The sequence below is a fragment of the Ostrea edulis genome, chromosome 5 (genome assembly GCF_947568905.1).
Source record: "Ostrea edulis chromosome 5, xbOstEdul1.1, whole genome shotgun sequence".
Lineage (NCBI taxonomy): Eukaryota > Metazoa > Mollusca > Bivalvia > Ostreida > Ostreidae > Ostrea > Ostrea edulis.
In genome coordinates, this window is record NC_079168.1 from 31,935,382 (window position 1) to 31,960,886 (window position 25,505).

The 25,505-nt window shown below is 35.2% G+C and overlaps 2 protein-coding genes and 1 long non-coding RNA gene across 4 annotated transcripts; 1 reads left to right on the forward strand and 2 right to left on the reverse strand.

Annotated features, from left to right (window-relative positions):
* Nucleotides 1–956: 956 nt before the first annotated feature.
* On the reverse strand, nucleotides 957–14,712 carry LOC125650097 (myosin-6-like). Of its 2 annotated transcripts, XM_056165796.1 has the most exons (10): nucleotides 14,611–14,712; nucleotides 14,396–14,445; nucleotides 10,186–10,259; nucleotides 8,816–9,455; nucleotides 6,038–6,073; nucleotides 5,121–5,237; nucleotides 4,875–4,991; nucleotides 4,413–4,466; nucleotides 4,102–4,320; nucleotides 957–3,590 (listed from the first exon to the last, which is right to left on the reverse strand). In XM_056165796.1, the coding sequence occupies exons 2-10, from the start codon at nucleotides 14,430–14,432 to the stop codon at nucleotides 3,361–3,363; spliced, it is 1,524 nt and encodes a 507-aa protein (XP_056021771.1). In that variant the 5' UTR covers nucleotides 14,433–14,445; nucleotides 14,611–14,712; the 3' UTR covers nucleotides 957–3,360. The 2 variants fall into 2 exon arrangements, with proteins under 2 accessions (XP_056021771.1, XP_056021772.1); XM_056165797.1 differs by lacking the exon at nucleotides 5,121–5,237 and having other exon boundaries at nucleotides 14,611–14,695.
* Nucleotides 14,689–24,989, forward strand: LOC125650098 (protein ZNRD2-like). Its single transcript, XM_048878063.2, has 4 exons — nucleotides 14,689–14,772; nucleotides 20,219–20,361; nucleotides 20,502–20,586; nucleotides 24,516–24,989. The coding sequence occupies exons 1-4, from the start codon at nucleotides 14,769–14,771 to the stop codon at nucleotides 24,872–24,874; spliced, it is 591 nt and encodes a 196-aa protein (XP_048734020.1). The 5' UTR covers nucleotides 14,689–14,768; the 3' UTR covers nucleotides 24,875–24,989.
* LOC130054849 (uncharacterized) lies at nucleotides 20,699–24,012 on the reverse strand. Its single transcript, XR_008803185.1, has 2 exons — nucleotides 23,918–24,012; nucleotides 20,699–20,805 (listed from the first exon to the last, which is right to left on the reverse strand). It is a non-coding gene; the product is annotated as an uncharacterized LOC130054849 (long non-coding RNA).
* Nucleotides 24,990–25,505: the final 516 nt, after the last annotated feature.

Below are 25,505 nucleotides of genomic sequence, written 5' to 3' on the forward strand. Positions count from 1 at the left end.
GTACTTGCCCTTCAAAATACTCAATACATTGTTGTATGCACAGCAGGAGTATGTATGGTTTAAGGGTCAGGACTTCAGTTTTTATAACCGCACTTTGTAAAACACAAAGTTCGGGTATATTGTTACCTCAGTCCGTCCGTCTGTCACACTATCTTCTTTGTCGGGCTTTTATTCTAAGTAGTAACTAATCAATGTCCTGGAATATGATAGGTGGTATCTTGTAGATAGGCAATGAGGTTTCAGAATTTTCAATCTTCAATGGCCAAATCATATTTTGGAAGATTGTTGGTGGTGTTTTGTAGATATGCAACAAGTTTTAGAATTTTCTAAATTTTCATCCTGGGGCCAAATGAGGGTTTAAAAAGACTTTTTGCGACAAAAAACTACTTCCCAGAACTACTGTTACAATTTACACAGTAGTCAAATCATCTTTTGGAAGGTAATTGGTAGTGTCCTGTAGAAGTGCAGGGTTTTAGAATCCTGGGGCTAATTGGGAGTTGGAAAACGATGTTATCTTATAGAAAAACCTAGTTTACAGAACTCCTCTCAGATTTTCTGCAGCAGCCAAATCATTTTTATCTTTTGGGAGATGATTCAAGATTTTTGGAATTTTTTTTTTACCTTGAGGGATAAATAGGGGTATAAGAACCACGAACAAAAAGCTGATGTTCAGTGCATTGTGTCTGAGCAACAAGAATATATCTGCTTTAAGGGTTGGTGTCTTAACCATTTTAAAGATATTTGAACAATAAAAAAATGACAGGGTTAGAATGACCCAGAGACACTAACTATATTTGATCATTTATCTTCAAGTAAATCATAAAATAAATAATGTGGCTTCTTCGCGAGTTACACAAGAACGGTGAAGAATATATTTAAAGGAAAACACTTGCGTGCTGGTATTACTGTCTTACAACAGCATCTAGTTTGATATAGGAAAAACACAAATTAACATGAACAGTATGACATTCATTTCTATCCCATAATTATCCACATTCTATTGGGTATCATAACGACTACTAATTGATAAAAACAAGTACTCATATATTGAAGAATGAAAGATACAAATCTAATTCAAACAGATATCCTCACAAAAGTTAAAGCACAAACAATCTTACATATTTCATCTCTTATTTCCGCCCACATTCTACTAGACTGAACAATTACAATTAATGAGTGGGAATGAACGACAGGAAACACTTAGATAAGTCCTATCAATTTTCTTTTTTAAAACTCATTGATGAAAAATTTTGTAACGCTCTACACCTGTCATGATTGTAATCTGTGACAAGGAGAGAGATTAGAAAGTGGTATGTATTACAATACCATAAAATAACATAAAAAACCAACTAGACTCTTCCAACTGCCTGCTTCATAAAAAAATCAAATTACATTTACTTTGTAAAGGAAAGGAAGTACATGTACATATATCTTTTTTAAAGAGACACTACAGCTCATTTTCCACATTTTAATAAAGTGTTTTTTAAAACATGTATTGATAAAATGATAACATTCATATCGATACTGACAATTTTGAACAATTGGGATGCATCAATTTACTCTCAACTGCGCTTTGAAGATCGTTCGGAATTCAAAGGTTTCTTCATTCTGACTCGGACTTTTGAATGCTTATTTACATCACGTGGTTTTGAATGACAGCAAAGGTGTTGCGTAGGAAATTATTTAAATTCCCCTTCAAGGGGGTCCACACTCACCTTTCAAGTATAAGAGTATTCCCTGCTCCTTAAAATAACTAATTATATAAATCATTATTTCAACAGAAACCCTTCCATGTTCCCATTGACCGATGTTTTTACAACTAACACGTGTCGTGTTCAGATAAAAATAACACTTACTTTTAAAAGTAGTGTCTTCGCAGCTAATCTCAATGGCAGATTTAAGGAGGGGGGGGGGGGGGGCAGGATCCCCCCTCCCCTTTTACGCCACAAATTGTGAATGAAAATCCAAATTTTGCACCAGAATGGCCGATTACTGTGGCTAATCTTTGACTTTCACACCCCCTTCAGAAATCCTAGATCCGCCACTGAGTTACATGGGTTTCTCCGAGCTCTTTGTTTTCCAACGGTCAAACTGATACCAAGGTAAATTTTATTTCACGTATGAGTTTTATCTCATTCTATTTTTACCTCTTTTCTCACAGAATCTGTCAAAATTCTAGATCTATCAACTACACTTTCTCTCACTGGACGACATGCTGCACTGTTTACTGTCTATGCGCATGCGTCTGAAGACTGAAAGGAGGAGACTCGATATTTTTTGTATAGGCCATCAAAAAGTATTAATTTTTACGTTAAAACGATAATTTTTAACTTTAGATAAGTGTTATTTTCGCAAAGTTCATACTTTCAACAATACAACAAAAATTGAGAAAGCGCTAGGAAAATTGTCATTTCATGATTTTTGCGCAAAATGAGCTGTAGTGTCTCTTTAAGCAATGTTTTACAACATTTTTACACAAGAAAATATATTTCAATTGACATGAAATACCAGTTCAATTGACAAGTTAGGAACGGTGTCCATTAATTATGAAATTCTATCGACTCTGATGGTAAAAAGACCTAATTTTGTATTTTACTTAGAATTTTACTTACAATTACGCATTAAAAGATTCAATATTACTTATGCTGAAAGAGGTGGAAATAACGAACAGTGATCAAATGTAAACTAAGGAAGTATTAATTATGTATTGCAGTTTCCATATGTAGCAAATGATAATTTTCTTTTATATCTTACATTTAACATTAAACATTTTACATTAAACGAGTACTGCATTTATTTAAAAAAAATATTCTTATGTAAAGTTTTAAACCTCAACTGTGATCCCAACCTGGTGTCTGAAGTTTTGTATACCACAAACGTGTATTTACATTACATAAGGATTCTTCATTGTTAAGTTGACAGACAGTGGTCCTATTGTTCTTAAGAAGCACTGTCTATTTTGCCCTACATCTAAATTTGTATTCTTTATAGGATTTAGGAGATCGATATACTGTTCGTTATCTTTACCTTTACCTCTAAAACTTTATATCCGAATTATGGCCCCGCCTAAGCCCTTGGGGTCGTGATTTCAAAATACATAAACATTCACAATGAAAAAGAAACACGTATTGATTTTTCTGCCAGAATGTACCTTAAAATGATTTTTAAATATCCCGCCTTAATTTCACTATTTTCCGAACAGATTTGTTCGGGACCATGACCCTTCATTCGGTGAAATACGATCCTCTTCATGCTAGAATATTGTATGCCAAATTTGGCTAAAATGAGTTCAATAGTTTTGGAGACGTAAGAAATGCGAAGTTATATAACAACTAATGTGTATTCAACTTTTCAGGAGAGCTATTGTTTTTGTGATTTATACTGAAGTAAGAAGGAGACAATCCGTTCGATGCCCATCATGTTCATGTCACATTCGTAAATCCCTCTCTGGGAGAGGAAAGCCAGGTCTATAATGGTACCAAGATTGCTGAATTCCGCTCCAGTCAGAAGTCTGTCGCTTGATTGACTCGGGAGAGCGTGTGCTTCCTTGTGATGAAACACCAATAACACAACGTCCTTCTGATTTCCCACTGAAACCGAAAAAAATAAATTTTAAAAAAGTACAGCAATTTCTTTTGATTGATGAGTATTGTTCAACGTCCCTCTCCAGAATTTTTCACTGATATGGAGACGTCACCTTGGCCGGTGAAGGGCTGCAAAACTAGGCCTATGTCTGGCACTTACGGCCTTTGACTAGGGAGGGTCTTTACCGTGCCACACCTGCTGTGACAAGGGACCTCGGCTTCTTGCGGTTTCATCCAAAGGACCGCCGCATATAGTCGCCTCTCACGACAGGCAAGGGGTAATGACGACCTATTCTAGCTTGTATCCCCATGGGAGAATTTACGTTAGCATCAGCAAATTATTAACATACTGAATACTGAGAAATTCTTACATCCATATGCATCGGAAAGTGATTTCACCCAAAGTCCTGTTTACCAAAATTAATGTAATGAAAGAAATCAAATTCGCATATTATGGAAAAGGCGATATAAGCAAAAATAGAATGGACACAAAAGTGTCCTGTATGCAGGAAGGTACCTTTCACTACTCCCTTCAGAGCCTCTTTGGCATCCGCTCCAATTCTGGAAACGTTGACACATATGGCCAACAGAGGGCAGTTGAAATCGGTATTTCCGTAGAACGGACGTCTCACGAGATCGACACCCTCCACTGTCAGACGTTGTGTTAATTGTGTCATCAGCCCATCCAACAGAAGAGTAGACATGGACGGGGCCAGAGTGGTAGAAAATCCAACAGCTTTAAAATAATATTACACAGTTTGAGTAGGCATCTCTCATTCAATTAGAAATGAATAAACCGACCGAGGCGAAATCAGAAAAACATCCTACCGATTTCTTTTCTCGAAATCTTTTCAATATGGCGTTCCAGTTCTGTGCACCTCTCTACAAAACAATGAATATCAGGGGTATATCAGGCATACAGTAGCCCATATTAGGGGTACATCAGGCATACAGTAGCCCATATCAGGGGTACATCAGGCATACAGTAGCCCATATCAGGGGGTACATCAGGCATACAGTAGCCCATATCAGGAGTACTTCAGGCATACAGTAGCCCATAACAGGGGTACATCAGGTATACAGTAGCCCATATCAGGGGGTACATCAGGCATACAGTAGCTTATATCAGGGGGTACAGCAGGCATACAGTAGCCCATATCAGGGGGTACATCAGGCATACAGTAGCCCATATCAGGAGACAAATCAGATATACAGTAGCCATTAGTATAAGTTTAATTGATTTAATAAAATGTACATTACACGGAACAGAACCAATGTAATGTCGCTTACCTTTAAGCGTGCGTAATTCTTTGTCTTTTACTTCTAGGGCTGACATATGTCTACGCTTTAGCCTATCAATTTCGTCTGCATTTTCTTTTTGTGTCTTTTCTAAAGTTTCATTCATTCCTTGAAAACATAAACATAGGAAAATAAAATTAATTTAATCTAATAACTTCACATCAAATCTGATTTAGATATCGAAGGTTTCAATAAAATGTACATCACACGGAACAGAACCAATGTAATGTCGCTTACCTTTAAGCGTGCGTAATTCTTTGTCTTTCACTTCTAGAGATGACTTATGACTACACTTCAGACTATCAACTTCGTTAGCATTATCTCTTTGTCTCTTTTCTAAAGTTTCATTCATTCCTTGAAAACAAAAACATGAAAATAAAATCAATATATGCACCGAGGGGTGCATGAGCCGAGTTGCATAGGATACATTGTAAAGTCAGGAATGATGTGGCATATTCATAATTGTGTAGAACTAATTTCAGTTTTAAACTTTTCGAGTTACTGTCCAGAAACCATATTTGTCTGAAGTTTTCAATCTACTTTCGGTCACTGTGACCTTTACCTTTGACCTTTTTTCTCCAAAATCAATAGGGGCCTTGCTTTGCTGGTATCCAACAATATATCCAAGTTTCATTTGATTCAAATTAAAACATTTCGAGTTATCCACCTGAAACCAATTTTTTTTTGGAATTTTAAATCTATTTTCTGTCACTGTGACCTTGACCTTTGACCTATTTTCTCCAAAATCAATAAGGATTTTCCTTACCTGGTACATAACAATATCTGTAAGTATCATTTGATTCGGATTTAAACTTTCTGAGTTATCATCCGGAAACCAAAATTTTCTGAAATTTTCATTCTATTTTCTGTCACTGTGACCTTGACCTTTAACTATTTTTCTCCAAAATGAATAGGGGTCTTCCTCACCTGGTACCCAACAATATATCAAAGTTTCATTTGATTATATTGTAAACTTTTCTTGACGCCCAACCGCCCGTCCCATCACCTAACCAATAGTCGAGTTCAACTTCGTTGCTACTTGGCTAAAAATTACTTTAATCTAACAACTTCACATCAAATCTGACTTAGATATCGAAGACCTGGTGATGTCGGCAGAGAAAGGGTGAAATATCTTCTCTATATCTCCTTATTACCTTCGAGCTTTCTTCGCAATTCCTCAATTGATCTTTCTACAACAGGCAGAAAATAAAGTCATTACAGTCTCCATGAACTTGAATATAATTAACTAATTGATATAAAGGTAAATACAATAATCAATCAAAGTACTTAAAGTACTCGTGGGAGTTGAACATTGTGGAAATTCAGTTAGAAAAGATAGTACTGGAAGGGTAGGGGGATAAATGACTGAATATTATCATGATTTTAGATACAAATCAACTGTTGTTGTTTTTCAAAGCGTTACAACAGCAAACATGGATAATGGAAGGCCCATGGGCCACAACGCTCCTCGAGTAACTGAAGTCGTGTTGTTGTTTTCTAGAATTTCACCCCTTTATATTCTCATGAAAAATGTGACCACATATTATGGCCCAAACATTCAAATCAATATGGTTATCAATGCCTTGCAGTTATGAAGAAGTTTTTCCCCTGTATATATACATTCAAGTTTAATCCTAGTTATAGCTAATTCTAAGGATTCATTACTTGAAAAGGTAGTCCAATATGCTAAACTGTCACCTGAGTATACTACAGTCCTGTAGAGGATCAATGGAATGGTAAATAATTGTATAATAACTCAAAATAAATGAAATGCAAAAAAAAATAAAAATTGTCGGGCATCGGAAATGCACAAGCCGAGTTGCGCAAGGAATGGTCATAGAGGGAACCGGCAGAAAAGTTTTCAAGAATTATCAAGCAGGGAGTAAAATTTTGCGAACATAAATTTCAGCCGACTTAAATCCTTTGTGACCTTGACCTTTAACCCTTGACTAAAATCAATAGGCTTCTTTGTCTCATCAAGGGCGATAATCCATCTAAGTTTAATTGAGATCCTATAATTTGTTAAAAAATTATAGTGCAGAAAACAAAATTTTCTCCAAATTTCAGTCTATTTATAGCCACTGTGACTTTGACCTTGTGACCCCGGAATCGATAGGCTTCTTGTCTTACTTAATCGATCTAAGTTTGATTGAGATCCTATAATTCGTTCAAGAGCTATGGTGCGGAAAACAAAATTTTCTCCATATTTCAGTCTATTTATAGCCAGTGACCTTGACCTTTGACCTAATGACCCCAGAATCGATAGGCTTCCTCATCTTACTGAGGGTGACAATCCATCTAAGTTTGAATGAGATCCTATAATTTGCTCAAGAGCTATGGTGCGGAAATAAAATGTTGATGTGTGCCCGCCTGCCCGCCCAAAGGCACTTCATCAGATCATAAGCCGAGTTCGACTTCATCGTAACTCCGCTAAAAATGAAACACTAGTCAAATAATGTTATTTATTGCCAAGGTATTTGGGATATTATACTGTGGCTCAAACAGGGGGTGAATGAACCTGACAGTATGGAAAGCATATAGTGGAATCAGACTTGTGATGCTGGAAATCTATAGTGATTAATAAACTATACATGTACAAGATCCATAACTATTTTTTTCAGTTTGTGAGGGAGAATCCTCATGTCTCTTTCATCTGTAGACAAATAAACAATGTGTTTTGACCAGAGCAATTTCCAATCCTTTTTGCAGCATAAATTCAACATTGTGGCAACTGGGTTAAACTTTGATAGTGAAGTAATACATGGCAGCACCTTATCCCATGCTCTTAAAATTTCTGTTTGACACGCACTCATGACATCCACTCAAACATTACAGAGTGCAGCAAAATCCCATTGTAATAGGGAATTCAAAATGGATAATTGGTACAAAATATGGTACATACTATTCAAAAAGGATAATGAATTTGACATATTGATGTCTTGGAAAAGGAAATTCTGACATCGGGGCTCTAAGCGTTTTCAAACATTGTCATTTGATAAAAGTGTTCTACATTTTTAAAAATAGAGATTAATATGTCTTTACATACATAGGTGAGAAAGTTTCCATTATTCCTAGCCGAGACATACCATGTATGCGCAAAAAATTCATAAACAAATATCACACTACTCACGTAGAAAATGTGGACCTTACCGTCATCAAGCGCAGCGAAACACGCCATTTCGAGATTATAGTCGACGAAAGCTCGGTAATAGTAATGAATAAGGTACACTCATTTTGTATCTATTTTGTGACTTTCTTTATTAAAAGGAACAGTTCTCTAATGTGTAACGTGCAATTACTACGTAATTCAATAACTTGAAGCATGAAGCAGTTTCACTTTGCCACCTGATATAGGAAATTTTATTTCGTATTCCGATCCCAATCGAAAGTTGCATTTTTTATATCACATTAAAAAAAAAACCCAAATATATACACATACACAATGTTGTAGAGTTATTTCTTGTAAATTTTCTGAGGTTTCGCACCATATTCGATATTTCGCGCAACGGTGTCAATAGGGCTTGTGTGCAGTTGTCGTTCGTTTCCCTATCAATGTTTATAGGTGACGCTGCGTTACAAACGACAATTTTCAACCTTATCTTTTATTTTTCTATGTCTATCAGTATCAATTTGATCGAAATCTTTGAATTGAATACAATATCATTGCATTTATTTACATGTCAATTATCAAAATTAGATTAATTCAGAAAAGTTACATGGATTATTTAATGGCGGATGTTTATAAAAGTTTATGTTGATTTACCTAGGAGTAAATCAGCTGACACAGAACCCCCGCTGACGACCACTATACAAATCAATACAAATTACTGCGCAGAAAAGTGCGTGATGACCCAGGGAGATTGAACATAGTTCAACTCCCAATTATATAGAATATTAATTGATAGGTATACAAAGATAAGTGAGTATCTGACCTTGTTTACTATCTTTGGTTGTTAAATTGCCTATAAGAGTCTCGTTTTCTTTGATAGTTTTCTTGTAGTTTTCTGTATCTGTCCTATGACGTTTTTCTATGTCCATCAGACTTTCCATTTCTTTTTGCAGCCATGTTTTCTTTTCTTCGGTTTCTCTAAGTTTCTCATTTACTTCCCTTATCAGATTTTCTTTTTCTTCGATTATTTCCGCCATTGTTTTCTTTTCGTCCTGTAGCTGACTGTTAAGGTTCTCTACATCCAATACCCTCTCAGAAAGGGTTTTCTCTAGTTCAGTTATCTGTAATGCATAGTTGGTGTTTACTTCTTGTAAAGCTTTACACTTCTCCTTTTCATCCTCAAGTAGCTTATTGTAATCTTCAGAGGAAGGATCACCCTTTGTTTCCCGTTCACCCTTTCTACCTTTTTTCTCTTTTGCAGTTGGTTTGGAATCTTTGTGATTTACCGGTGAGTGACTGCGTGAGTAAACATCCCCAGAAGACTTCTTAGCGCCCTTAACACCGTCTACACTGGATTCCCTACCTGCACCTGATGAATGGGGATCCTCATCGTAAACTAGTCCTGCCCCACATTTTGGACATTCATACTTGTTGATTTCATAATTCAGATCATCGAGGTATTCCTTTCAATAAACATAGATAAATGCATTAAAGCTAAATCAATTTTGATCGCGTTATCGGGTTATGTTTTTCCTGCAATGTTTGTGGCATTTTTCTCCCGTTTAACAAATCAGAGAAAGACATTTCGTTATTTATATTTTTCTGTGTTTTTCATTTAATATAAATTATTTCAAGTACGCAAAATATAGGTATTAATGACCTGCAAGTTATTTTAAAGTAACATTTAAAAATCACCTGACGTTGATTGGTCTCCATATTTGGTAATGATGTCAATATATAAACGATGGTAAAGGGGAAAAGTCTAAGAAGGACAAACTCTAAACTCGCAAAATAAACCACCGGATGATATAGGTAAGTGTTACTAATAATCTAAATTCAATGAATGGTTAAATAATAAACCAGAAAATATATTTTCCAGCAACATTTCAGCAATACCGCGAAATACGTCGCGGAGTTCATGGAATGTGTATATTCACACACGGACAAACGGAACTAGAATAAACGGATCTAACTAGATTGAAACAAAATGTGCCTTCTTCTTGGTTGTAACTGGTAAGCAATGGATTTCAATAGAAATGAAGCAAAATACACACAGTGAATGTAAACATTATGAAATGAAAAACAATGAGCTCAGTAAAATCGAATATTGGTTACGACTGCAATCGTAAATTTACCTCGTTGTTACATGTTTATTTTGAAATGAACACAATGCCTGCTACCTGTCTGGCTTACCTGTAACGTCTTTATGATCTTGGAAAATGGTGAGGGTTTGTCAGTGAAATGAGGCATTTTCTCCTGTTTGCTTACTAAATAAATTCAAAAGTCTTTATCATTCCTAATGCTCAGTATTTTAGCAACAAAAGTTATTCCTGGGATACATTTTTAAAATAAAGTATCATCAACGATATAAGATTTTGAATGTAATCAAATAGATCATACTTAAAAAGATAAAAGGTGAAGATTTACAAACAGTGAACAATCTCATAACTCCTATAAATGTGAAGATAACGAACAGTGACCAATCTCATAACTCATATATAAAGGTGAAGATAACGAACAGTGATCAATCTCATAACTCCTATAAAGGTGAAGATAACGAACAGTGATCAATCTCATAACTCCTATAAGCAATACAAAACAGAGAGTTCGGCAAACACGGACCCCTTGACATACCTGAAGTGGGATCAGGTGCCTAAGAGGAGTAAGCATCTCCTGTCGACCGATCACACCCGACGTGATCCCTATATCTTGATCAGGCAAACGGAATTATCCGTAGTCAAAATCAGTTTGCCAAGAACGGCCTAACAATCGGCATGAAATACATCAGACAGCATTTGACCCAATGACAGGTTGTATTGCCAAATTAGGTGTTATAACCACCATATAATTTGTGAAATGCTGACTTTAAACGAGACTGTTGAAACCCCTGCACCATCAATTCGTTTGTCAGTAGCCTGTATCGATATAAAAACTGACCATACGCAGAACAAGTTCTTGCGTGTCGAATTAGTTGAGAGATGTCAGACATAAATGCTGTAAAATTATATACAGTACTCTCTCGATATATTGCCCCCCTCCCTCATGTTTATACAGAATAGAGACCCAATAAATTTACAGAATTTAACTATAGTTTTGATTGCTCAGTGAATTGTCTGTAATGGTGCATTCGTTATATTGCAACCCCCGCTTTATTGCCCAAATTGGTTTTGAACAAAAGTTGGCAATACATATATATATATAATAAAGAAAAAAAGATTTTTCTTTATTATACTATTACTTGTGTGGATATTTACTTATATTTTGGATTATATATATATATATATATATATATATATATATATATATATATCCAAAATTGAAATAGAGTCTCAGTAATCGGATACTAATATTTAAAAAATATGAAAAGAAAACACAGAAATCCTCCGTAAAGCTTTAGCGCTTTCATTACATCTTCAGAAGCTTTACAAAAATGTATACATAGCAGTATCATAATCACTGTTACTATGATACTGCTATGTATACATTTTTGTAAAACTTCTGAAGATGTAATGAAAGCGCTAAAGCTTTACGGAGGATTTCTGTGTTTTCTTTTCATATTTTTTAAATATATATATATATATATATATATATATATATATATATATATATATACTGGGGTCATAGATCTTATCTTAATTTAAAATGATTCTGTTTCAATCATTTTATTTTCTCTCGCTGTGGCTCTTTGGGTTAACTCATATTTGCAGGATACTGATATTATATAGTGATATTTCCCAAATAGTGAGACTTCCCCTGGTTGGCTGCATAGTGACACCCCTTCCCTATGTGTATAATGAGACTTCTCCCCTACGTGTTTGGTCTGGATTTCATTTTAATTTTCCAACGGAAGACTGTCTATCGCAAATAATACAACTCAACATATACATGTACATATGTAGTAATATTCAATGAATCCAGTCATTTGTAGCACTATTACGAAATAAAGCAACTTTAGCTTAAAAATTCCCTAGGTTACATAATTCGTTCACACTTTTGTACTGAGTAAATTGACTAATTTAAAGATACTTGGTATATGATATTAATTTTTTAAAGATATAATTTTCTGATATTTGTATAAAAATTTAGGACATTTCAAAATGAAATGGAATTCGTCTCCTATGTCATTATGAGCACAGACTCTCTGGGGCCTTATGATATTCCTATAACGACCAACTTTGATATATAACCTATCATTAGAAATTTTAAACTTTTATAATTGAAATCAATATAGCGAAAAGGACTATTCTGGGCGTGAGTGGAAGGTCACTTTAAATGGGGAAGACTAGTTACATAGTGAGACACCCCCCCCCCCGGAAGTCTGGCTATAGAGTCATAATACTTCCCTGGGAGAAGGCTCACAATTTAGCCAGACTAAATCCATCCATCCATCCATAGAACTATATTCAAAATCAAGATCAATTCTCTTTAAGAAATCTCGTTCAATTAAATGCAAGTTCATTTAAACAGGCTATGTTGGGTACCTGTAAAGTGCGAAACGAAATCGAAACGAAACGAAACCCATCGAAACGAATCGAAACCTACCGAAACGAAACGAAACTTACCGAAAGGAAACGAAACAGATTGCATAACCGAAATCTTTTAATCATAATAATTAAAAATGGTATCTTGGGCCCCTGTAAAAGTTACCACGTATAAATAAAATTCGCCTCCCCTTTGATGTAGGCTTTCGGCTTGACTGATACAAAGTTTTAAAAGTTGGAAAGGGGGAGGGGGAGTAAGCACAAAGTTTATAACCGAAGTTGATTAAATACCATGTGCAATTAGTTTCGGATCCATACATTTCAGAACGGAGGGTTACAGTCTCACAGGTCAGAGATCTGGGGAAACACACTAAACGATGGGGTGGGGTCGCCGGCGTTGGATCCACATTTGGGCCTAAATACATGTTTCAGTATTTTTTGCTCTAAAGACAAATCTATGTATACATGTGGATATTGTGTATTTGTATATAGTATATTGTTCATAAGCCTTTTCATTTTAAGAAATACTGACCTCCTCCTGATGTTATTGCATTTAAAAAATTCCGTTTTCCATCCCGTTTTCAATTCCTTTCCCCGTCTGAGCAACACTTCAAATGTATAGAGTTATCTTTAGACTCACTACATATCAATAATAAGTTTAAATAATACATGTATATATATCTTACCGAATTGCATTCATATAATATGGCATACTTTTTAATTTTTTCCATTATTGAAAGTACTCGCACCTCAGTAGTTAGAGGTAGGATAAGAGCTCTTCCTGCTTTCAACTTTCTCAGACACCAGCTTCTTCAAACAATGTACCTATGCCCAAAGGCGTATCCAACGCCGGCGACCCCACCCCTCGTTTAGTGTGTTTCCCCAGACCGTAACCCTCCAATCTGAAATATATGAATCCGAAACTAATTGCACATGGTATTTAATCAACTTCGGATATGTACTTTGTGCTTACTAACCCCCTTCCAACTTTTAAAACTTTGTATCAGTCAAGCTGAAAGCCTACATCAAAGGGGAGGCGAATTTAATTATTTGTGGTCATTTTCACAGGTGCCTAAGCTAGATACCACTTTTAATTATTATGATTAAAAGAGTTCGGTTATACAATCTGTTTCGTTTCGTTTCGGTAGGTTTCGGTGGGTTTCGTTTCGTTGCGGTAGATTTCGTTTCGTTTCGAATTCGTTTCGCACTTTACAGATACCTAGGGCTATGTTTGGGGGGAATTGATGAGAAATTTATTTATGTTTACAATAACTGGGGGTGGGGGTGACAAAGTCGGGAAAACAGGTGGTACTCACAGGCGTTTGCTTTATATTTTTCATAAGTTACTTTAAAACACATATACATTACTATAACTTTCAAACTATATGAAAAGGCAGAACCCGAGGTTCTGCTCCCCTTTTCCTATAGTTAGAATGATCTAACTGTGTCTCGGGACACGCCCTCACCCCCAGGTCCGTAGGACATTATCACTTTAACGATTGACCATTCTATCTACCTAAGCCTGTTGATTTTATAATGCGATTCAACTTTTTCATATATAGTACTCGACCACACGATATATCAAAGACTAACTGGGTAGGAAAAGGGGTATTGAGGGAGAAAAGGGAGGAAAAGGACGGAAGTACGAGGGGGTGGGGTTCGATCTTCTATTTCTCCCACGTACCCCACCCCTATGTTGCATATCCAGACATCCAATCATTTGATACAAAAATATTTGATGTACTACCTGTGCATGAATATGATAAGTATAGCTATATCTGGAAGCCAGTGATAAACTTTAACGCCTCACGTGCTTCCTATCTTGCACAATAAGAATGACACATTAAATATCGAAATTAACGGTCTTAATGATGATATAGATAATATTCATGTAAATATAAGAATAATTCTATAATGCTTACCTGGACGTTTGAACGGACTGTTGAAAAACTTAAACATCTAGGTCATTATTCTGGAAGTAAAATACTTTTTTATAAACTTGGATAACAATTCACACCACACTAAATATTGTCAATATAGAGAAACAATAAAAGAAGAAGGAAAATCAAATTAACACAAATTATGATGAGCGCTATCCGGGAGCGATTAAGCACATACTAGAGACAACTAATCTTACCTTATGATGATGATGATTTAATAGAAATGAAAACGAAACTACAAACGTAGGTAATTATTTTGGTTTTCCGTTCCGCATTTTAGTTACACCCACTGATAATGGAACAAGTTACTAAAAATCGAACGCGCCGATAAAAACATTCTGAGATCAAGAAAAGCATGGGTAAGAACAGTTATGAAGTGGATAATTTGATAAAAGATTAAAAATTAGATCTGTTGCAGGGGGTGGAGGTTAACTCCTGGCTAAGGGGTCACAATACATAGCCATTTATTTCATGATAGAAAGAAAGGGGCCCGAAAAGACAAAATAGTAAAAATGAATATCACTTGATTAGGATAGAAAACGCACAACGAGTTGGATAATCATATCCAACCACAAACCATGGGGAGGTCAATAGGACGGTTTCAAGAAATGATTTCAGTTATTTCATGTCACCTAATATTATTTTTTTTTTCCAATGTATAGGCCTGTTTGTTTTCTTCATCATTAAAAAAAATGTCAATTAATATCATCTCCAGGGCTTGAAACTAACTCTTTATGTCACCAGTCCAGCCTGACTGATAAGGTATAATTTCAACCAGTCTGCAGAAAAAATTACCAGTCCACCAGAGTTTTTCAGAAATAAATAAACATATTTTGTTCATGTTTATATTAAAATAAAATAACAGAATTTAACAGGTTGGGAACACTTCCCCTATAGCGAGATATTCTCGCTAAAACGCGATTATCCCTCTCTAGCGAGAATAAATATATCGCGTACAACAGAGAAAAACACCCGCGGAGTACATCTTTTCGTGATTCACGTGAAAAGAAGAAAAAGTGCTAAAATGTCTGATACTTCTGCAAATATACAGTGTATAAATCAAAACAAAAACACTCACAATGTGTATTGGATTTCAGACTGCTTCCCTCTTACGCAGCAACTTCGGTATGTAATTTCATTACTATGTTGTCAATTTCATAGAAACAATTCACATCATGTTGAGTGCGTGTCGCACTTATTCAGCGTTGCACGGGATTTGCCATTATTTTCAATAAAGACGCCAAAACACCTGTTTATGGTAATGTTTATTTCTCGCTAAAGAGGGATAATCGCGTTTTAGCGAGAATATCTCACTATAGGGGAAGTGTTCCCAACCTGTTTAACTTGATATGCCTCAGACAGTATTGTAACACTTATGTGAGATTTATAATTACTAATCTGGTTCATCTGATATCTACAGAGGAATGCCAAATGTGTGTTTAAGCTTCCATAAATATGTTTTCCAAAATGATGTTTTAGAAAATTGACCAGTCCCGTCGGACTGACTAAAACAAATGTCAATCTGTCCGCCAGACTTTTAACCAGTCACAGACTGACGGGCATATGTTAATTTCGAGCCCTGATCTTCGACGTTTGATGCAAGACATGATCAGGGAGAGTACTCTAACGCTGCAGGCTGTTCATTTTTTCAAGACGATAACGAGGCTAGAAATGACAGACCTGTTCTCTTGATCTTAACTTCATATATAAATTCATTGTTTTCAAGATTTTACAACACTCGTGCCACTTCCATCATTTTTTACAATTGAATTATTGGGAATTCATTCTGTCACCCTGATCCATTCCCCATTTATGCAAATGTATTCATTTATTTACGGCATGCAGTGTAGGAATACCTACTGTGGATAGGGGCACAAACTTTATTGTATGAGTGATATCCGTAAATATGTGATAAAACTTACTTATTTAATATACAATTAATAGGCACATAGATCTTTACCAGTTCGTGTACATTTCAACCTTTAGGAATTATCTCCCTTAAAATGTAAATAAAATTATTCTTTTACTTAGGTATTTTACAGCTGCATTACAAATTTACAAATAATGTACATGTAATACTCTGAAATTTACATGTTTTAGATATTATTGTAACTAAAGTCAATATATTTTAATTACCTATCTATTGGACAAGGCCCAATTCACGAAAATATCAAAATGCTACCTGGATGTTTTATATTGTTAGGTCTGGATTTGAAAGGCTAAAATTAGATTTAAATGATGCAAAAACTGCTGAAAGTGAACTACAACCAACTTGACCAAAAACTCAGGATTCTCACTGAACAAAACTCAGCCAATGAAATAACAAAACCCGTGAACTTTTCCTCACCTATTAAACTAAGTAAATAAGGGAGTGCTTGAATCTAATGCTGGACAAGTGCCCCCCCCCCCCCAAGACAACTCGTCCCTTCTCAGGACAACTCGCCTCTCTCAGGACAAGTCGCCCCTTCTCTTGAGACAACTCGCCCCCCAATATTATATATAAATATATTATCACATTTTAATTTCATTTTGTGTATGTGAGTAATTGTACAAAAATTTACACTTTTAGCCCTATAAAGATACGTCTTTTTATTTCATACTTTAACATGAATGGTAAATTATAACAGAATTATACACAGATTTAATTTTTGCTTTTCAGAAAAAATGATATTTTTCATAATTCATTTGGCAAGGAAAATTACATTTACTGATCTTCAGGTAATTGATTACATGTCTCCAATACTGAGGAAAAATTTTGGGGGTTGGGAGGTGTGTGTGTTTTATCGATACAGTATACATAAGTATAAATGTGAAGCATGAATATTCTAATTACATGTAATTATCTTTTAATGCGTTTCTCAACTCCCCCATTTTAGAAATTTCATAACAACTTTGCTTTACTGGGGTTTTTTTTTGCGTCAATTTCAAAGTGAAAAGTACTCTGATGACGAGTACCTTAATGTTTGAAGTAAATGTAAACAGCTTGGGGAAAATCAAACAATTAGATTTAACAACAGACGCAGATTATTGATAATTATACTACGTCAGCTGTAGACCAAGTTAATACTCTCCCTACCAATCGCTAACTAGCTTCTGCTGAAATTATATATTTTACATGTTCATAAAAGTGATGATGAATTTACTGAACCCAAACACTGGATATTCACTAAAATGTTTCGTCTTGCATAAAAAGACACGAAGTTTGGTGTTTATGTGAACATGTCTTTTTGTATGTGATATATTTACTATCTATAAGAAAGAACAAGGTACGGTTTTATACATAAAAAGGCCCAAAAATTTTCTCTCTATAAAATGTGTCTGGAATTAACCTTAATCAGCGTTTTAAGAAAGTAAAATAAATGCCAGGTATACTATGTCAACAAAATCAGAATGATAGTCCTAAATGGATAGCATTATGACGTCATGAATAAGACATTTCCCGCCTTTTTCTCAAAATAAGCCTGAAAACTGTTAAATGTCATACAAATTATTGCTCAGGAAAAGATGTGCGCATTTGTCAAGCAAAATGAAAATGATACATATTGTGTATTATTTTGAGATGAAAAACATGCTTCAATATGAATTTGCTCGACGCATGCGCTGTATGTTTTCTGAAAGGAAAACCACCTGAATTTGTGGATATTTTCATTGAAAATGGCATTTTTGCAATTTTATGCCAACTTCAAGCTCTCGTCATATGACACAAATAATTTTGCTGATCAAACTGAGCGAATTTTGGGTTTGCTAATCTATTCCTTAATTGAATGCCAGTATTTGAGCTCCAAGTGAAATCATCAATATTTTGGGCCAGATGACTTTAGAAACTGTACCTACTTCTTTATTTAATTTTTTCTAATACACCTCTTGGATTTAGACCAAAAATAATAATTGTAAACATGTATGATATGAAGGGGAGAGTTATATTAAGAGAGGGGGCGAGTTGTCCCAAATAGGGGGCGAGTTGTCTCGAAGAAGGGGCGAGTTGTCTTGAGGGTAAGTTGTCCTGATACCCTTGAGACTGAGAATTTCACTTCAATCATAAAATGTGCTTTTAATTTCATATGTACTAATCATATCTATTAAAATATTGTATCATATACATTGTAATAGCAATCTAATTAAAATTAGACTTGTATATCCGCTCCTCTACAATACACTTCAATATACAAGTCTAATTTTAATTAGATTGCATATAATAGTTAAAGTACTGTGCTGCAGATCTACATATACACATGTATGATCTTTAACAGAAAGATTTTGCGGGTTTTCTTGGAAGTTTTAGAAGAACGAAAGTTGTGTAAAATTTAATATATATATAACGGTGTCACCATTAAACCGAGCGAAATGATCATTGGCTAATCTCGGTTGAGATTCAGCTCAGATGGATGTTGGGACTAATTAGCTTACACCTGATCTTGGAGCAGTCCATCCTAATTCATGTCTGGAAATTTACATTCAGCTTTTGCCAGTTCAAGCAATTAATATGCACTTAGGTGACACTGCCGTTTACTTTAGATGAGTGATTTGACTGTTAAACTAACTCTCTCTCTCTCTCACACTATTAATATTGCATTGCTTAGATGAAGTGAGTTTTAGAGTTACCATTCTTAGTCTTAGAAAAGTGTGAAATGAATTGAAAAAAACCTTTGAACTTGCCAATCAAGATAAATAATGTAATGAAATTTAAGAAATGATATACTGTGTGAAGAAAGATGCTCTAATATATAATGAGCCCCACAGAAAGCCTTAATATATTGGTTCAAAAGTTTTGTAATCTTATCATGAATATACATGTACATATAATTGATACAAGGTCTGTACACAAGTAGACAAAAGTGAAGTGTAAGATAGAACAAAGATAAAGTGAGTTTTAGAGTTACCCTTCTTAGTCTGGGATATGGTGGAATAGAAAAAGAAACTTTGATTTAATGATGCTTTGATAGTTGCAATAAGTATATTGACTCTAAAGAATATTGAGGAATAAAAGGTCAAAGATAGTGTGAATGATGATAGCATTTGATCAATGAACTTTGCTTCTTTATCTAACTTAGCACTCCTGAAAGCACATGCACAGGCAATTACCTTTATTGGATCTAAAGGTGGAAGATCACATGTACTAGATATTATTTCAGTCAACTGTTTTTAGTTTATTAAATATAATTCTGTTTCCACCTAAAAACATCACCTCCCTGCACAGAATTCCAGAAGGATTGCATATTTCCTCCTTTGCTTGTTTTTTTTTCTGCAATTCATAATTTTTTTTTTTTTCAGAATAAAGTATACGTGTATATGGTTGTGATTAGAGATATACATCATCCGACTGATTCCATATGTTAATGAAATGAATTAAATTTTTTGAAAATACACGAGGGCATGAACAGCGACGTTTTACGCCGGGATCTTCATGAAGCTCGTTAGCACTTCATGACGAGTATGCTGGAGTGAAGCATTCCCTCTTGTATTCACAAAAGTGAAATTCATTTTTTATATTTACATTTTACTTACATTTCTGTAGAAATATTCCCAGCAGCAAAAATGTTCATACTATATTTATCAAGATTCATATACACATTGTTCACATTCATGAGGAAATGGCTATCAATTCAAATGATAAAGAAATCAGAAGGTATAAACATTGGAAATGTAAATATATGGTTGTGATTATAGATGTGGATGACCTGACTGCATATACATGGATTTTGTTGTAATATACTTCAGATTTAGAATGGCACCCTCCCTCTGAAATATACTTTATGGTTGTGATTATAGATGTCGATGACCTGATTTTGTTGCAATATACTTCAGATTTAGAATGGCACCCTCCCTCTGAGGCAGAGATGAAGATCCTAGAGGCTCGTCGCGAGAGGTCGGACAGAATCAGTAAGCTGATGGGGGATTATCTACTGAAGGGCTATAAGATGTTGGGCAGTGTCTGTCAGATTTGTGACGTGAGTAAATGTCCAAGATTAAGACGAAGAGTTCATTGCTATTCTTAGATTACGTGAGAAGCCTTTGAATACTGGAAGATTTAGAATTCATACATTCTCTGATGCTGTGGTTTATATATGCATTATTTTATGAATTGTAGACTATATTGTTAGAAGATAGAGAAGGGGTGAACTACTGCATAGCTTGCAGTGAATTAGACACCGACACTGATAAGGATGATCCAGGTTAGCTAAAAATGATTTCATCTAACAGTGAATAAGTCTTTTATGCTGTTGTGTTCAATGTGTTGTGGTGATTTTGGCAAGTTTGAAATTTGAGATATTGAAGTACATGTACCTGTTATTCTGAATCAATGTTTTTCATTGGAGGAGGTAAAGAAGCAGGTACAGTTTCTACAGTCATCTGGCCCAGAAACTTGATGATTTCAGTAGGAGTCCCAAAATCTGCCATTCCAATAAAGAAGATATAAGCAAACCCAAACTACATTTAATTTGACCCAAAATCGTTTCGTACTGTAATGACAAGAGTGTGAAGTTGGCATAAAATTGCCAAAAATGCCAAAATCAAAAAACACCGATAATCCCTTGGGTATTTTTAGCTCACTTGAGCCAAAGGATTGGTAATGTGAGCTTTTCTGATTAAAACTTTCCGTTGTTAGCTCACCTGAGCTGAAAGCTCAATTGAGCTTTTCTTATCACCTTTTGTCTGTCATCTGTCCATCTGTAAACTTTACATTTTCAACTTCTTCTACAGAACCTCTGGGCCAGAAAAATTAAAATTTACATGGAATCTTCCTTAAATTGTGCAGATTCAAGTTTGTTAAATTCATGGCCGTTGGGGCCACAATAGGGAATTAAACTTTTACATGAAAATATATAGGAAAAAGTCTTTATAAATCTTCTTCTCAAGAACCAATAGTCCAGACAAGTTCAAATTTACATGGCAGCTTTTTGACATAGTGCAGATTTATGTTCGTAAAAATCATGGCCCATGGTGGTAGGTAGGGGTCACAATAGGGGGTCAAAATTTTACATGCAAATATAATGGGGAAATTTTTAAATATGGACCGAGGTGACTCATGGGTCTCTTATTTTCTTATTGCATTGGTCACATCGGGCGGGGCATTCATGTCCTATGGACATATTTGTAGTTAAAATATCTCCCGAACTATTTAAGATGGAGCTTTCATATTTTGTTTATAGATTTCTTATGGCAAGGTCTTCATATCATAAAGCAGGTGATGGCACAATAAAGAAAACTCACTGTTATGGCCCTGAGTGCTAAGCATAGGTCTAAATTTGTGGTACTTCACCTACAGCAGGTGACATCTCAATATGAGTGAAAAATTCTCAATAGGACGTTAAAAGAAAACAAACCATGATAAATGACCTTGTGACATTGCATGGTCTTATCCAGAACAGCAAGGATCATGTTAGTCATGTTAGTTAGGTGTTGAGGCATCTCTGTTATGTGAGTTCATTTTCAGTTATGTAATGATCTTTTGGGGCTTGGTTGGGGCCACAATACGGGATCAAAAATTTTCATGGGAATAAAGATTGATAAAAAAAAAAACTCCTTTAAAAATCACAACAGCCAAATAATGACAGAGCCAAGGTGACGCAGGTGAGCGATGTGGCTCATGGGCCTTTAGTTTATCAAATTATGGATCCTGGGTACAAGAGTGAATCTAGAAGCAGGGATCAAGTCTTGCATAGTGCATAAATAAGACAAAAAAACCATAGTGCATGAATATGAATATAGACCAAAAAACATAGTGCATAAATATAGACCAAAAACATAGTGTATGAATATAGACAAAAAAGAGTGCTTGAATATGAATATAGACAAAAACATAGTGCATGAATATAGTCTAAAAACATAGTGCATGAATATAGACCAAAAACAGTGTATGAATATAGACAAAAAAGAGTGCTTGAATATGAATATAGACAAAAACATAGTGCATGAATATAGACAAAAAACATAGTGCATGAATATAGACAAAAACCATAGTGCATGAATATAGACAAAAAACATAATGCATGAATATACATGTAGACAAAAAATAGTGCATGACTATACACCAAAAGAAATAGTGTGTGAATATAGACAAACAAATAGTGCATGAATATTGACAAAGAAAACATACTGCATGAATATATATATATATATATATATATATATATATATATATATATATATATAAACTGCATGAAAATAGACAAAAATACATACTTCATGAATGTATGAATATAAATGTATTTATGTAATACCCGTTTAATGTTAATCACAGAAACGTGTTGCTCTGACCCCAACAGTAAGACAGACAACATTACTTGTGTGAATTGTCATTTATTGTGATGACAATGTTAAAAGGGGGATATCACCCAGAATGATATACATTGGTACTACTTAAAATTGCGTAGTGGTCTCCCCTGATATAAAACAAATTAATGTAGAAATAAAAATGACACTGTAAAAAGGGGAGCTCACCCAGAAATATATCATACATTGTTGCTAATGAAAGTTGCCTAATGATCTCCCCTGATATAAAACAAAATACTGTAAAATTTAAAAACGGGGAACATAGTGTAAAAACATACATTATATACAATACAACCCAAAATTTGGCGTTCAAAAACAAAATGTATTAATATAGTGTATAAAATCATTGAACAACAAGTACTCCCTTTAAATAATCCACCCTCCCCATTTTGATTTGTCAAAATGAAAGTAAAGTGAATAAATTCTGTCAATGCATGATTTCTGTATCTATTATATTTATTTTGTAATTTCTAATATCACGAGAGAGAGAGAGAGAATGCCATGGGTTACCGTACCAGAACTTTTCATTCATGGAAACGTTACGTCGTTCATTTTCAATAGGAAAAGAACGCAAAAGGATGTACACAAAGACATGCATTCGCCATATGTATCGTTTCTGAATGCTTGTTTGTATTCAGGTATTACACACATAGATTTAACGGGGGTAACGTACGAATTCGTGATATAGATAAGAGTCACACAACCAAACACTTAGATAATACCTGAGGTGTGGGATCATACAGATGTTTTTGTGATGGTAGTACATCTTTTGTTTTCAAGAAATTATTTGAACTCAGTGGCGTAGCGACATGAAAGCACTGTAAACACGTGCTTACAAATATTTTTTGCAATTTTTTTTAAATGCATTGTTATTTTTTCATAAGAAATCCCAACAACGCGTTGCGTTCGTATTGAAACTGTTCCTGAAGCGTCCCGAGTTTGCTACTACACACTGTACCAAAATCTACCCTGTGTAAAAAAAAAAAGGGGGGGGGGAGAGATCGAGAGATCACAAAGTTCTTCAAAAAGCACAAATCCTAAGTGCTTGACCCCAGCAGTGTGAATAAATCTGCTGATACACTCCATATTATAGGGTTAACAAACCAATAAGATACTAGAATAAACACTCAATCTGATAAGCCAAGATTAAGCCTATTAGCCAATGAAATTACAGAAAACAAAAAATGTTCAAGAGGTCTTGCAAAACGACGGGTATAATGAATTACATACCGTTCGACAGGGGATAGTTACTACTCCTAGGCATCTAATCCCATCTCTGGTGTGTCCAGGGTCTCGTGTTTGTCCAACTCTCTATTTTGTATTCCTTATAGGAGATATAAGATTGATCACTGTTCGTCATCTTCACCTTTCATTCAACAGTGAAAGATGAACATGTGAAACATTGAAATACTAGACTAAGTATTGTTTTATACGATCTTAGATATCTTCCGAAATGAATAGGAAGTATTATAGACATAGAAAACATGTTGTATATATGCAATAACCACGTAAGAAAGATAACTCTTGATCATTCTTGTACGTGTGTCTACGCTTATGGCGGGCGTTTCCGGTTAACATGATGCTTGCTCCCCTTAGGCACCTGTATTCATTATATTAACCTAATTGTCCTTTTCCTTGTAGATACAACCTGATTCATGTATAATTTAAAGTATAAGTATTAAACACTATTCACTACCAATATCTCAGTCGAGAATTAGCACATCTTTAACATAAGTCCACATAACTTTGGTAATTTTTGTCATGTTGAAACAATCATTTGTTTGTTCTTTAACCATCCCTTTCTGATGGGTATTTTTCTATATTTTAGTTGTTAGTTCAACAGCAGCCAAATCTTTGACAGAGGAGAGACAAATCCCTACCCAAATAAGATATGCTGCAGAGTCCAGTGGTAGAAATCAAATCGCCCACGTATCACAATCTGTACCGCACTCCAAAAAATCTAGACCGGATTTGTATGAGACAAGTTCCCAGAATCCCGTGAAATCAACAGGCGGATCGGAGAGTTTGGAGCCTTGGCAAAGTTCAGCTGTGAACAGTCTGTGTGAAAAAATTCAATGGGCGAGTGAGGAATTAAAACATTCTAACAGCGTAGATTACAGTATCCAGTTGTGTCAACTCATTAAGGGGAGCGCGGACGCTCTGCAGAGCTTAAAATCCTTACAATGATTAAATTACATTGTCTTCATGAAATTGAAATAGTCTATATGGAATGCGGCTTGTGTTTTTGATTTTATAATATATAGATAAATACCAACCCATTATTTCACCAAAAGGAATAGAAGATATCTTTTTTTTTTAACTTTGTTCAAGGCTGTAGCAGTGAGGATTTATTTTGAGGTCCTCTCCGTTTGTCAAGGTCATTTTCAAAAGACCCGATAATTTTGCTTCTGACCCCGGGCCGATATTTTTGCTTCTGACCCCGGGCCGATAGTTTTGCTTCTGTTCCCGGGCCGATAGTTTTGCTTCTGGCCCCCGATATTTTCATACCCCCCGCAACAAGTTGGGGGGGGGGTATACTGGAATCGGGTTGTCCGTCCGTCCGTCTGTAGACGCAATGGTTTCCGGGCTCTAAAGCATTATCCTTTCCACCTACCGTCACCATATCATATATATGGACTACCCATGGGATGAAGATGTTCCCTATCGATTTTGGGGTCAAAAGGTCAAAGGTCAAGCGCACTGGACATCGAAGTAGCAATATGGTTTCCGGACTCTAAAGCGTTATCCTTTTCACCTACAGTCACCATATCATACATATGGATAACCCATGGGATGAAGATGTTCCCTATCGATTTTG